The 12,222-nt window shown below is 40.9% G+C and overlaps 1 protein-coding gene across 1 annotated transcript in view; it reads right to left on the bottom strand.

The window, feature by feature from the left end:
- Positions 1–545: 545 nt before the first annotated feature.
- frmd4bb (FERM domain containing 4Bb) overlaps positions 546–12,222 on the bottom strand; it is a 46,026-nt gene continuing 34,349 nt past the window's right edge. The window contains exons 17-24 of the mRNA XM_047160573.2: positions 11,572–11,800; positions 10,719–10,775; positions 9,310–9,448; positions 9,046–9,207; positions 8,232–8,956; positions 6,315–6,504; positions 5,007–5,119; positions 546–4,915 (exon numbers count right to left, since the gene is read on the bottom strand). Coding sequence (XP_047016529.1) covers positions 5,026–5,119; positions 6,315–6,504; positions 8,232–8,956; positions 9,046–9,207; positions 9,310–9,448; positions 10,719–10,775; positions 11,572–11,800 — 1,596 coding nt within the window. The 3' untranslated portion in view covers positions 546–4,915; positions 5,007–5,025. The remainder of the gene's footprint in view (positions 4,916–5,006; positions 5,120–6,314; positions 6,505–8,231; positions 8,957–9,045; positions 9,208–9,309; positions 9,449–10,718; positions 10,776–11,571; positions 11,801–12,222) is intronic.

Below are 12,222 nucleotides of genomic sequence, written 5' to 3'. Positions count from 1 at the left end.
AAAAGTGAACAATCGCCAACGTAAGTCATCATTTGCGAGCTACAACGATAAGTTTCTTACCTTCGAAGATGAAGTTATCGGAGTTCGTCCATCGCTCTTTTTTTTTTTCTCGTCGTCGTTTTTTGGGGGTTTTTTCCGAGCTGAGAGGCTTCGGAAAACATAGCGTCATTTCCAGTACGGGAACATCGTGAGCGTGGACGCTCCCTGGTTTTTGCGGTGCATCGTGGGATTTTTTTAGAGAGCGAACGTTCTAGTGCACTCGACAGCCCTTAAAATGGCCGGGTCCCTGATCAGTGCCCTGATTACTGACCGAGGGAGCTGATTGCTGATAGACGCACCCTTTGGCTAGTCGGCGAGGTTGCTAGCAAGCATTAAAGTTAGGTAAAAGTTTATTTTGTACTCGGGGGAAATTAAACGCTACGATATTTCAGAGTGGTACTGTTATTCTGTGATCAGTACGTGGTGTAAACAAGTCTTCCACGCATTACCGATGAAATTCTTAAGGTATTTGATAACACTGAATATGCGTTGTCTAATTGTCGTAATTGTCTTTTTTTTTTTTTTTTTTTTTTTGGTTTTACTCGCGTATAGAAACCTTCTTTCTTTCCCCCAGTTGAAGTGCATGCTTTTAAATTTCATCCATGGTTCATTTTTTTTAGTGTAAGATTCGAATTAGTAGCCATTACGACGACGATGCTGATGTAGAGAAGTATTCTATGGCTTGCTCGCTTACATATTTATGAAGTTGCTAACATTAACATTACGTGAAAGGGAAATTAAGTTGTGTATTTAGCAGTATTGTGTTATTACATAAGTACTCTACTCCGTTAAATAAAATTCACAATTAAGCTCGCTAACGTAAGCTCGATTGAACTAGTCGAAATATTATAAACACACACACACACAACTTGTTTTATTCACAACCCGTCAGTCAAGCAAAATCTGGGCCGTCTCTTTTATTTTGTTCGTTTCGGATAAAAAGCGACACGATCGACATGACGACGGAAAGCGGATGGAATAAACATTCAGATGTTTGCGTTTAAAAACAAACAAACAGACAAACAAAAAACATGAATCCGCGTTTTTAAGCTCAGCATTTGTACAGCACATGCGTTTCGTCACGACACACGACGACGGTACAGAGAAACACAATGGTGATACATTCAGATTAAAAAAATATTAAAAGGTCCATGTTTTCCAGCACGGAGCGATCAACAAGGATTAACATTACAGGGACATTCCAGCGCTTTTCTTTAAACCGAACAAAAACACACCCCTTTTTTTTTTTTTTTTTTTTTTTTTTTTCTCTCTCGCGTGTTTCATCGTGTTTTAAAATGATTTTGTGAAATTTGTGCTTGTAAAGTAAGATACAGGACACTAGGACATTAGCCTTGTAGCTTCTGTGCAAAACTAAAGGAGGTGGGTTTGGGGTAAAGATTGGATTTCTGTATGAACCGGTCCTTTATTCCGACTTTATTCCTGTTAAACACAGCTACATCACTGTCTGTGGCTGTAAGATGGAAATAACACAACCACAAATATTGGAAAATACAGCATTGTTATATTATTTTAGATATTATAAAAGCAATTTTTTTTTTTTTAACAGGAGAAAATTTCGCAAAAAGTCACATATTATCAATACAAGTCATTAACAATGAAAAAATACGAATAAGTGCATTTCTTTCCACTTTATTGCTTTTTCACCGTTGCTTTATTTATTATTTGTATTAAAAGTCGCTTCAATCAATCAATATTATTACCAATTAGTTCTCGATCTTATCTATTATATCACGGGGCCATTGAATTCTCTAATCCGATCGGTCAGAAGCTGTTGATTAATTCCGATTCATTCCGTAGCATAGAATTAGTACAACTTGTTCTACTTTAGTAAAGATAAATTGTGCTTGTGGCAGATTATTGTGGTAGAAGAGGAATAAAGAGCACACTTTGGGATGTGCTGTTATTGGAAAATAATCAACTTCATGTGGTCTGCTAAGTGTCGAGCCACATCTCACACCTCCTGTCCTTGGGCCTCATTAACGAATCTTTGTAGTAAAGTTGTGTGTAAATGTTTGCGTAAGAATTCGAAACGTACACAATTTTCCAAAAGGCCGATTTTCTTCATCTCCGCGTACGTATACGGGATCGATCACCTGTCGAGTGCAAAGGACGTTCCCGACACGGCTCGTTTGCATTTAGTGACGCCCACAAAACTCCATAAATGGTAAAGTGCGCAGCCAGTTGGGAGCATGAAATGAACACTCAGTGTGAAGTGGAAGTTATTTTGACTCACTTCCATGCCAATGAAAATATTAAAGGATAATAATAATAATAATAATAATAATAATAATAATAATAATAATAAGCGAGTGATTAAACGTTCCATCAGCTGAGGCGTTTGTTTACGGCTACGCACAGACAGACCGGCCTGTCCTCGGTTTATATGGCGCCGTTTCATTTGTCGTAATCGAATGAATAGTTTTATTTCTCTTAATTTACAGGTTTGTGTCGGCTCGCGTTCTTTCATTTATATAAAAAAAAATTTTTTAAATGAATGCCAATAAAATGAAACGGCTGGTTTTCATCGAATATTCTCGATGGTACTTTTTAATCCTCTGACCTAGTGATCTAGCATGAAGATGTGTTATTTATTTATTTATTTATTTATTTTTAATCGAGACTCCGAAGCATTTCTGTAAGTCGCTCTGGAAAAGGGCGTCGGCTAGATACTGTAAACGTAATAAAAATAAGCGATTTAAACTCGACAGCGTGTCCCAGATATGAAAGTGCAGTGATCCGTGCTAGCGATATGATTTTCAAGTCGAGGTTTACGTTAGTTAGCGTACCTATGTGCGAGTTCTCCCACGCTCGGGAGCACGAGTAGGATACGAACGTGTGAATACCAAATTTCTTCCATGCAGGTCTTCCATGAAGCTTTCCTTAATAAAGACACTAAAATCATTTTAAAACACTGAAACTTTTTTTTCCCCTTCCTGCTGGGTGGGGGTGGGGGGGTGGTGGGTGTAATTTTCCATTAATTCACGGTTTTGTAATGCACTTCCTGCTAAAGAACATTGTCACAGATTCAGATTTCAAACATCAAAGAGTCTTTATTATTTTTTTTCCCCACCCCTTATTGTGTGCAAGTTTAAGAAGAGAACAAGCTTCACTTCTTAACGATTTTTTTTTTTTTTTTACATTTTTTTATTTGCTCATTTAGGGTCTGAATGTCTGAGTGCACAACCAAGCGCTGCTTCGTCTTTTATCGGTTATTAGAAATGGGTCCGATTTTCAAAACGTTCCAAGTTTGAGTACTACGAAGAACTATATTACATTACATTATATTACATCGTGTTTAAGAACTCAGTATTCGCTTGTGCACTCAGAAGCGTTGGACCGTTTTCATGTTCGTCTGTCCGTTTTCTTTTTGTTTTGTTTTGTTTTTTTTTCTTCCAGACATCAGTTTGCTTTTGTACAGACAGTCAGAGGACATTACTAATTCTCCTGACATCGTAACATTCATTCATCTAAAAAAACAAACAACAAAAAAACAGTGCTATAGGACTAAAACACAGAGTGTAAAAAGGCAGCTTGATTTAATATGGCTAGATTTCATTATTTTCACCAAAAACACAAAATCTCTGCACCGAGAATCGTTATATGACATGCTGTAATAATCACCAAGGACGGTGTTTGTTTTTCATGAACGCTATCCCTGGGAGGTCCCTAGGGGGTCTACCTAAGTAGCCCATGTGTTCTGAGGACCTTTGCAAGGCAATCCCATAACCCATAATGGTGATATTAATATACGTTCAGCACGTGTCTATTTTGACCTGTACACACTTTAGCCCCGTACTAAGACGACTTCTGAATCATGAATCGGTGTTTAGACAAAGATGTTTTCACGAGATTCGCTAATCAGGATAGAAATTCTTGTTTGTTTCAGCATCATTTATTTAAAAAAAAATCTGAAAATTGTTGATGATTTCATTACAGGCTCATTCTTAAGTTCTGTGCAGTCTATTCTCACACTATACACTTGTGTTCTGGACTAGCTAATACCTGGGTGTTTGACAATAAAGTAAACGAACGCTAACATTTAGTGCTAAACGCAAATAGATCATTGAGCCTCCAGGGGAATTTTTTTTTTAAATTTATTTATTTATTTATTTTTTAAACGGCTGGCCAAAAAATCTTCCCTCTTAATTTTTTTTTTTTTTTAATCTGTTTTTGTTGCGAGAATCTTGCTCAGTGTGTTGTCAGCCATTTTAAAGCCCTCTAATTTCTCTGCTCCCTTCTGCTATATACTGTTGAGCATACTTCCTTTCCTGGCAGTTTTAGTACATCATCTGCATATTAACCTATCACAGAGCTCACAATAAAAAAAAATTAAAAAAACAAAACAAAACTCCAAATTTGAGACACAGCTATTATCTTTCATTCACTTTTTTCTTTGTCTGGCTGCCAGCAGCCTTGGTTTAAAAACGATTGTTACTAGGCAACAAAACCAATTTAAAAAATAATAATAATAATAATAAAAAAAACGAGGTGTGGCTTACTACAGTCTCAGTTCAATATACGAAATAGCATGAGCGTCAGTGGATTAGGACCGATACCGCTGAACAAATTTGGATTAGATAGAGTTTTAAAAATGAACCCTTCCAACTTTTTGTCACGTAATATTTTATCACCATTTGATCACGCTCTGATTAAAAACTCTCTGACTGAACTTTTCGTTCCAAGGCACAATAAAAAAAAAAAAATCCTTTTTCTGCGTTTTCCAGGAACCAGGCGAAGACGATTCACCCCCCATGTGTGCTGTGCTGCTGTTGTAGCGATTTGGTCCTCCAATAAATAATAATAAAATTAAAAAAAGCAAAATACATTGCAATATAATCTGCAGCATCTGTGTACACTGTAAAAAAACAACAACAAAAAAATCTAATGTAAATCACAACATGTAGAATAAATGATTATGCTGTGAATGAAGTTGGTTTGGATCATACCGGTCTTGTTGTGCTTCTTCTAATGGTCTGTATCGGTGCTGAACACCTCACCACAGTCAGAAGTGTGTGGGAGAGAATCGGCACGCCTGGACGGACTGCATTCAGCAGGAAACCTAACACACCGGCAAACACAAAACTCGCTCGTTACCACTTGCTGAAACCCAAACACCCGACCAATACCACAACACACCAATCCCAAATCCTCACTGAAACCCAAAGACCCGAACAGTACCACTACACACCAACCCAAAACCCTTGCTGAAACTAAAACACTAACCCCAAACACTACTTACCTACCTATCCCAAATTCTCACTGAAACCAAACACTCAACCAGTACCACTACACACCAACCCCAAACCCTTGCTGAGAAACAAACCCCCAACCAGTACCACTACACACCAACAATAAACCCTTGCTGACAAACAAATCCCCAACCAGTACCACTATACACCAATCCCAAATCCTCACTAAAACCCAAAGATCCGAACAGTATCACTACACACCAACCCCAAACCCTTGCTGAGAAGCAAACACCCGAACAGTACCACTGCACACCAACCCCAAACCCTCACTGAAACCCAAACACATGACCAGTACCACTATCCACCAACCCCTAGCCCTCGCTGAAACCCAAACACCCAACCAGTATCACTACACGCCAACTCCAAATTCTCAATGAAACCAAAACACTCAACCAGTACTACTACATGCCAACCCTAGCTGAAACCAAAACACTCGACCCCTAACACTACCTAGCTACTTATCCCAACCTTCACTGAAACACAAACGCCAAACCAGTACCACTACACACCAACCCCTATTGCTCATGTAAACCAACACACCAACTCCTAACGCTACCTACCTACTTAACCCAAATCCGCTCTGAAACCCAAACACCCAACAAGTACCATTACAATCCAACCCCAAATCTTGCTAGAACGCAAACACCCAACCAGTACCACTACTCATCAACCCCTAACCATCACATAATCCTAAACACTCGACCAATACCACTACCCACCAACCTAAAACCCTTGCTGAAATCCAAACATCGAGTCCCTAACACTACCCACCAACTGCAAACCATTGCTGAAACCCAAACACCTGACCCCCAACCCTATGTAACAACCCATAACTCTTGCTGAAACACCTAATCTCAAACACTCCCCCCCTGAACCTTGCTGTTCTTGGAATGCTTTGTTAGGAATTCTGTCTGTCTTCTCCAAGAATTTTCACAAGGCTTAATGCACAGAGGAGCATGCTAATAGAAACTATATCGGCATTAGCTGAGGAAAATTATCCTTTACCTGCTGCGAGTTGGACTGTACGCTCCAGCGAAGGACTTTTGGGATGTTGGTGTCACGTCTCCATCCGCTTCACTCTCACTCCGCCCCAAATCTGCATTAGTGTGCCAGTTTGTCCCTCCGCTAGCTGTAGAGGACACTGCACCAGGACAAAGGTAGGAAGGATGGTGCAATGGTGATACAGGAAATTGGACTGCATATATGGTATATAAATAAAATAACCCATTAAGATGATGTTATACAAATGGTTGCAACATGGTTTCTATAGTGATCTTTAAAATGTTCATGATTTCTAGGAAGGTTTTTCACTAGATTTTGGCGCATGGCTGTGGGGATTTGTGATCATTTAGCCACAAGAGTATTAGAGAGGTCAGGCACTGATGTCAGGCAAGGAGGCCTGGGGTGTAGTCGGCGTTCCAGTTCATCCCAAAGGTGTTCGATGATGGAACAGGCTTGGACACAGCGCCCTTAATTCCAGTGAAGAGCAATTGTAATGCTACAGAATACAAAGACATCGTATACCGTTGTACAAATTGTGGCAACAGTTTGGGGAAGGCTGACATATTGGTGTGATGGACAGGTGTCCAACTAACTAGTTACTGGCTAACCAATTCATAAGCATTGTCCCAAATCATATAGCATGACTTAATACGGTATGTATTTATAAGGTTAGCCCATAGTACAGACGTGTAAGTAGGCTTGTTAATAAACCCTTAGTCAAAATTGCTGACTGTTTTGTACTGAATCCAAATGATTTTTAAAATTTAAACATTAACCTACGTGTTAAGTAAAGTGAGTTATTAATTAAGAGGGATCCTCTTCATTAATATTGTTATTTTATACCATATTTAATACCTTATTTTCTAAAGTCATGCTAGCCAGTTACCAGGCTAACTGCCTACCACCTGCCTAATATTGTGTAGGTCTCCCTTGTGCCCCCAAAACAGCTCTGACCCGTCGAGGCACGGACTCCACAAGACTTCTGAAGGTGTGCTGTGGTATTTGGCACCAAGAATTTAACAGCAGAGCCTTTAAGTCCTGTAAGTTGCGAGTTGGGGCCTCCATGGATCGGACTTGTTTGTCCAGAACATTGCACAAGTCAACACCTTGAACTCTTTGTCTTGTTCCCTAAACTATTCCTTAACAATTTTTGCAGTGGGTCCTGCTGAAAGAGGCCACTTACATTAGGGAATACCGTTGCCATGAAGAGGTGTACTTGGTCTGCAACAATGTTTAGGTAGGTGATACGTGCCTAAGTAACATCCAAATGAATACCAGGACCAAAGGTTTCCCAGCAGAACATTGCCCAGAGCATCACACTGCCTTCTTCACATAGTGATTCCTGGTGCCATCTCTTCTCCAGATAAGCGACGCATACACTCCTGGCCATCCACATGATGTAAAAGAAAAGGTGATTCATCAGGCCAGGCCACCTTCTTCCATTGCTCTATGGCCCAGTTCCATTAGGCCCAGTAGGTCCTAACCACTGCATAGCAGGAACACCCCACAAGACCTGCCAATTTTGAAGATGCTCTGATCCATTCACAATTTGGCCTTTATCGAAGTTGCTTATGCTCGCCCGTTTTTCCTGCTTCCAACACATCAACTTGGAGAACTGACTGTTGACAGGTGCCATTGTAATGAAATAATCGATGTTCTTCACGTCACCTTTCACTGCTTTTAATGTTATGGCTGATCGGTGTATGACAGTACAGACAAGTATCTGTGATGGCACCAAGCCCACACCAGACTACATTCTAGGTGTTGTTAGCAAGTGTTATTAGGTGGTGTTAGCAAGCTAACCTGGTGTTAGCTTTCTAATTGAATTGACTGTGTTCAAACACAGTACACACTTTCTTGACTCATACATAAGCTATTTAGCAAAGAATCCAAAGAAGATTTCAGTGGATTATGTGTTACCTGATGAATAAGAGCTGGTCCTGCTGGATCTGCTAAATGGAGCTGGTAGTGTTTGATAGCCCAGATGATGTTGGTACCCTCGGTCATATTCGTAGCCGTAGACTGGCCTCCGTACTGCAGTATTGCGGTTGTACCAGCCTCTCAGATGCTCCACCACTAACGCTTTCTGCATGCTTTTAGCCAAAAGTTCATTCCTGCTTCTTGGAGGTCTTAATGTTGCATAGGGATTGTGCACCATCCCGTAATTCTTGCTGCGTCCGTTTCCATGGTACCCGTGCGCGTGGTATGAGGGGTTGACATTGTAGTGTCCTTCGAGTTCATTCTCGTATACATAAGCACCATTAGCATTGGCATTAGTGTAGGGCTCATAGTCAGCAGCGGCATAGCCGGGTACGTAATATGCAGCAGGGCTGTACGGTGTGCGAGGGTGAGTGTGTGTGTGAGCGTGAGAGTGTGTGTGGTGGGGCACCAGGTTTGGCATGCTGCCCGTGCTGTGTTGGTGATGGAGGGATGAAGGGATGAGGTACGGAGGAGTGGAAGGACACGGAGGACCGAAATCGGCGCTGGACACACTCGTGCAAGACGAACAATCGTCCAGGACCTCAGTACTGTTGCTGCGGCGACCTGGATAAACGGATCTCTCAGAACCGGAATAACAGAGGAAATGAGACTGAGACTCCAAGCTCCCACTGCGGTGCCGGAAGGCGTGGGCTGGATCCTCAGACCTGCCAGTTTAATAAAGAAATTATACAGGGAACTTGCTTTTAAAGGGGCAGTAGCTGCTCACGGCACAAATTTTATAATGTTTCTGTACCCGAGCTGACTGCTGCTGTAGGCGTTACGGGTCATGGCGAGGGTCTGTGCGACGTTGTGGAGCTCAGCCTGCCTGCGAGGGACGGTTTTATACGGGCTGCTGCTAGCCGAGGAGGCGTCATGAGAGGCGTAGTACAAACCAGGCTGAACATCACACTCCAGTCTACAGGTACAAGGATGAGACACAATACAAAGGAGACATGTTTATAAAAAAAAGAGGACGCATCCATAAAAGGAGGACACATCACATTGAGGACACACACACCTGCTTAGCGCAGTGTCGTGCTGTGTGTCGCTCTCGGAGGATCGTCTCTGCGTGTCGTAGTCCAGGCTGACCGGAGGAGGAGCGTTGAGTAACGGAGAGCACTGCAGGGAGCGAGATCGCCGCCGCTGACTAACATCATCTATACACACACAGACACACATGGCAGAGCCAATCAAACACAACATACATAGCAAAAATATTCAGTTTTTAGCAGGTTACTTACACAAATAAACTTTCAAGACATTGCGATGTAATTTATGACGATGTTTGTATTGTTGCAGGGCTGAGCCTGGCCAGTACCTAGATGGGAGACCTCCTGGAGAAAACTAAGGTTGCTGCTGGAAATGGTATTAGTGAGGCCAGCAGGGGGCGCTCACCCTGTGGTCTGTGTGGGTCCTAATGCCCCGGACGGGGGACACTATACTGTAAAAACAGCACCGTCTTTCGAATGAGACGTTAAACCGAAGTCTTTGTGGTCATTAAAAATCCCAGGACACTTATCATCAAGAGTAGAGGTATAACCCCGGTGTCCTGGTGAAATTCCCCCATTGGCCCTTCTCTATCATGGCCCCCTAATAATCCTCATCTCTGAATTGGTTACATCACTCTCTCCTCTCCTCTAATAGCCTGTGTGTGTTGGGTGTTCTGGCGCACTATGGCTGCCGTCTCATTATCCAGGTGGATTCTACGCAATGCATCCCCCCCCCCACCCCCCCCCCTACTATGGAAAGCGCTTTGAGTGTCTAGAAAAGCGCTATATAAATCTAACTGTAACTAACCTCAGTGACTCGTTCAAAAAGACAAGTATTCGCAAAGTTAACATCTCTAGTATTTAATAGGCTGCTAAACAATATGTAGCAGAAATGCGTCATAACCTGCTAACTTAATTTGTGCTTATGGTGTAGACGTATCGCTGATAACAGTATGCTAGTAGTGAAAATGTTCAGCATGTTGCTATTAAAGTAAAACCTTTTTGTAGCAGTTACTTTACAGCAGAATTTACAGCAGTGGCTAATCTGAAAGTTTGTAACAGAAAGGTTTAGCATGATTCAGCAGAAAATTTGAACTAAATGTAGAAGAAATATGTCATACTTTAACAGGTAAATATTTTCCTCATAAAATATAAAAGCAAAGCTAACCTTTCAAAAATTACGTGGCAGACATATTTAGGGTAGGGTTTTTAAATGAATATCTGCGGGGAAAACGTTTACCCGGCCGCCGACGTATAGCACGTTAGCATGTGGAAATGTTTTACACTGCTAAAGTGAATGTTTGTAGCAGAAATGTTTTGCTAGCTGGTCAGGAAAATTAGAAGGGTGAGGAATTTGACGCTTGGGGCTAAAAAGATTTGCGTTTAGCGGCTGTAATAAACGTTTAGGCTGCAGAAAGGACTTTACTTTCTCACTTACTGTCATCCAGAGGATGGCTGTCAGAAAGGGAGCTGCATTCTGACTGACCCAGTTCTTCTGTAACAGAGAGAAAGATTTCAGTATTAGTTATATATAGCAACATGTGTGTGTGTGCGTGTGCGTGCCCCTTTGAGGATTCGCTAAACCCGAGGAGACATGTTAAGAACAAACGGCGGACATTTCAGCTAAACGAAATGTAAGAAATGTCCACGAGTACGGTTTAGGAGAAATGCTTGATGTTCATTTCCACGACATTCGCTTTGCTTTAAGATGGATTTCTACGCTTCACAATGTACATGGATTTAAAGATATATTCATATATATATATATATATATATATATATATATATATATATATATATATATATATATATATATATACCACAGCGATGACAAATTCTCGATTCTGATTGGTTAGAAAGGTGTCGATTCATTTTCTATAACAGCATCTCTGACTGTAGTGCGGCTGCGAATCACAGACGTTTATATTAACGCACTCGATCTAGTACGATATCATTTACAGTACTAATGATGTATTATTGTATTCAGAATTTAAGTCTAATAATGAACAGATTAATAATGTGTTGTTATTTAACAAAGAAACCTATCATTATCGATATGGTGAGTTTTTTTGTAAAGGAAAGTTTATTTATTTATTTGTTTGTTTGTTTGTTTAGCATTTCCGGAAGGAGTCTCCAGTGTCAGCGCTTTGAAACAGTCAGCGGTGAAGCTTTAACTTGAAGTTTTCCGTCACAGGAAAGTCTTCAGAACAGAGGATGCTGTGTTTTGCAGAATAGTTGTTTGGATGTGTGTGATATGATTCATGCATCTCTGGACAGCCCTTTGAACTCACCGGCGATGATCCGCGAGGCTCTCTGCGTGGGTCTCTTGCCCTTCTTGACACGGTAGCGGTTCATCTCATCCTCGATCTCCTGAAGTTTCTGCATGGCATCCAGGCAGTTCCTCCTCCGCTTCTTCTTCACCGTTTTGCCGATGTCGGGTTCCGACGCCAGCTTTTTCGCCGCTTCCACGATCTTCCGCTGCAGAGCAAAACGACTCTCCAGGTTCCTCAGGTATGGATCCTAGGCAAAACATAGAGACTCTTAAATCGTTTTATCATGCATATCGTTAAACATCTGAAAATTCAAATCGGTTAATAGTCTTAATCAAAAAATATACATTGAAGGCATACTTACATGCAATGATATGGAATATGTGAATGGAATTTTCATGCTTTGATTTCGAATCCAATTTTAAAAACAATCAGATGAATTTGATCAATTTGGCTGCACAAAATAAAATTCAGATCAAGTAACCGGGGTCCAATCATTTCTTGACTGCTGATCAACTTATGAAGGTTTTAAAGCCTTAGCGTACAAATTCGTGCTACGAGCTAAAAATGTAGATTGATCTAATTAGACATCAACATTTTGAAAAACATCTTTGAAGTAAATTTTTTAAAAAAAATAGATTTATTACATTCAAATCCAAATCAATACACACC

The sequence above is a fragment of the Ictalurus punctatus genome, chromosome 15 (assembly GCF_001660625.3).
Source record: "Ictalurus punctatus breed USDA103 chromosome 15, Coco_2.0, whole genome shotgun sequence".
In the NCBI taxonomy this organism is placed as follows: Eukaryota; Metazoa; Chordata; class Actinopteri; order Siluriformes; family Ictaluridae; genus Ictalurus; species Ictalurus punctatus.
This window is presented reverse-complemented; position numbering and strand designations above follow the sequence as displayed.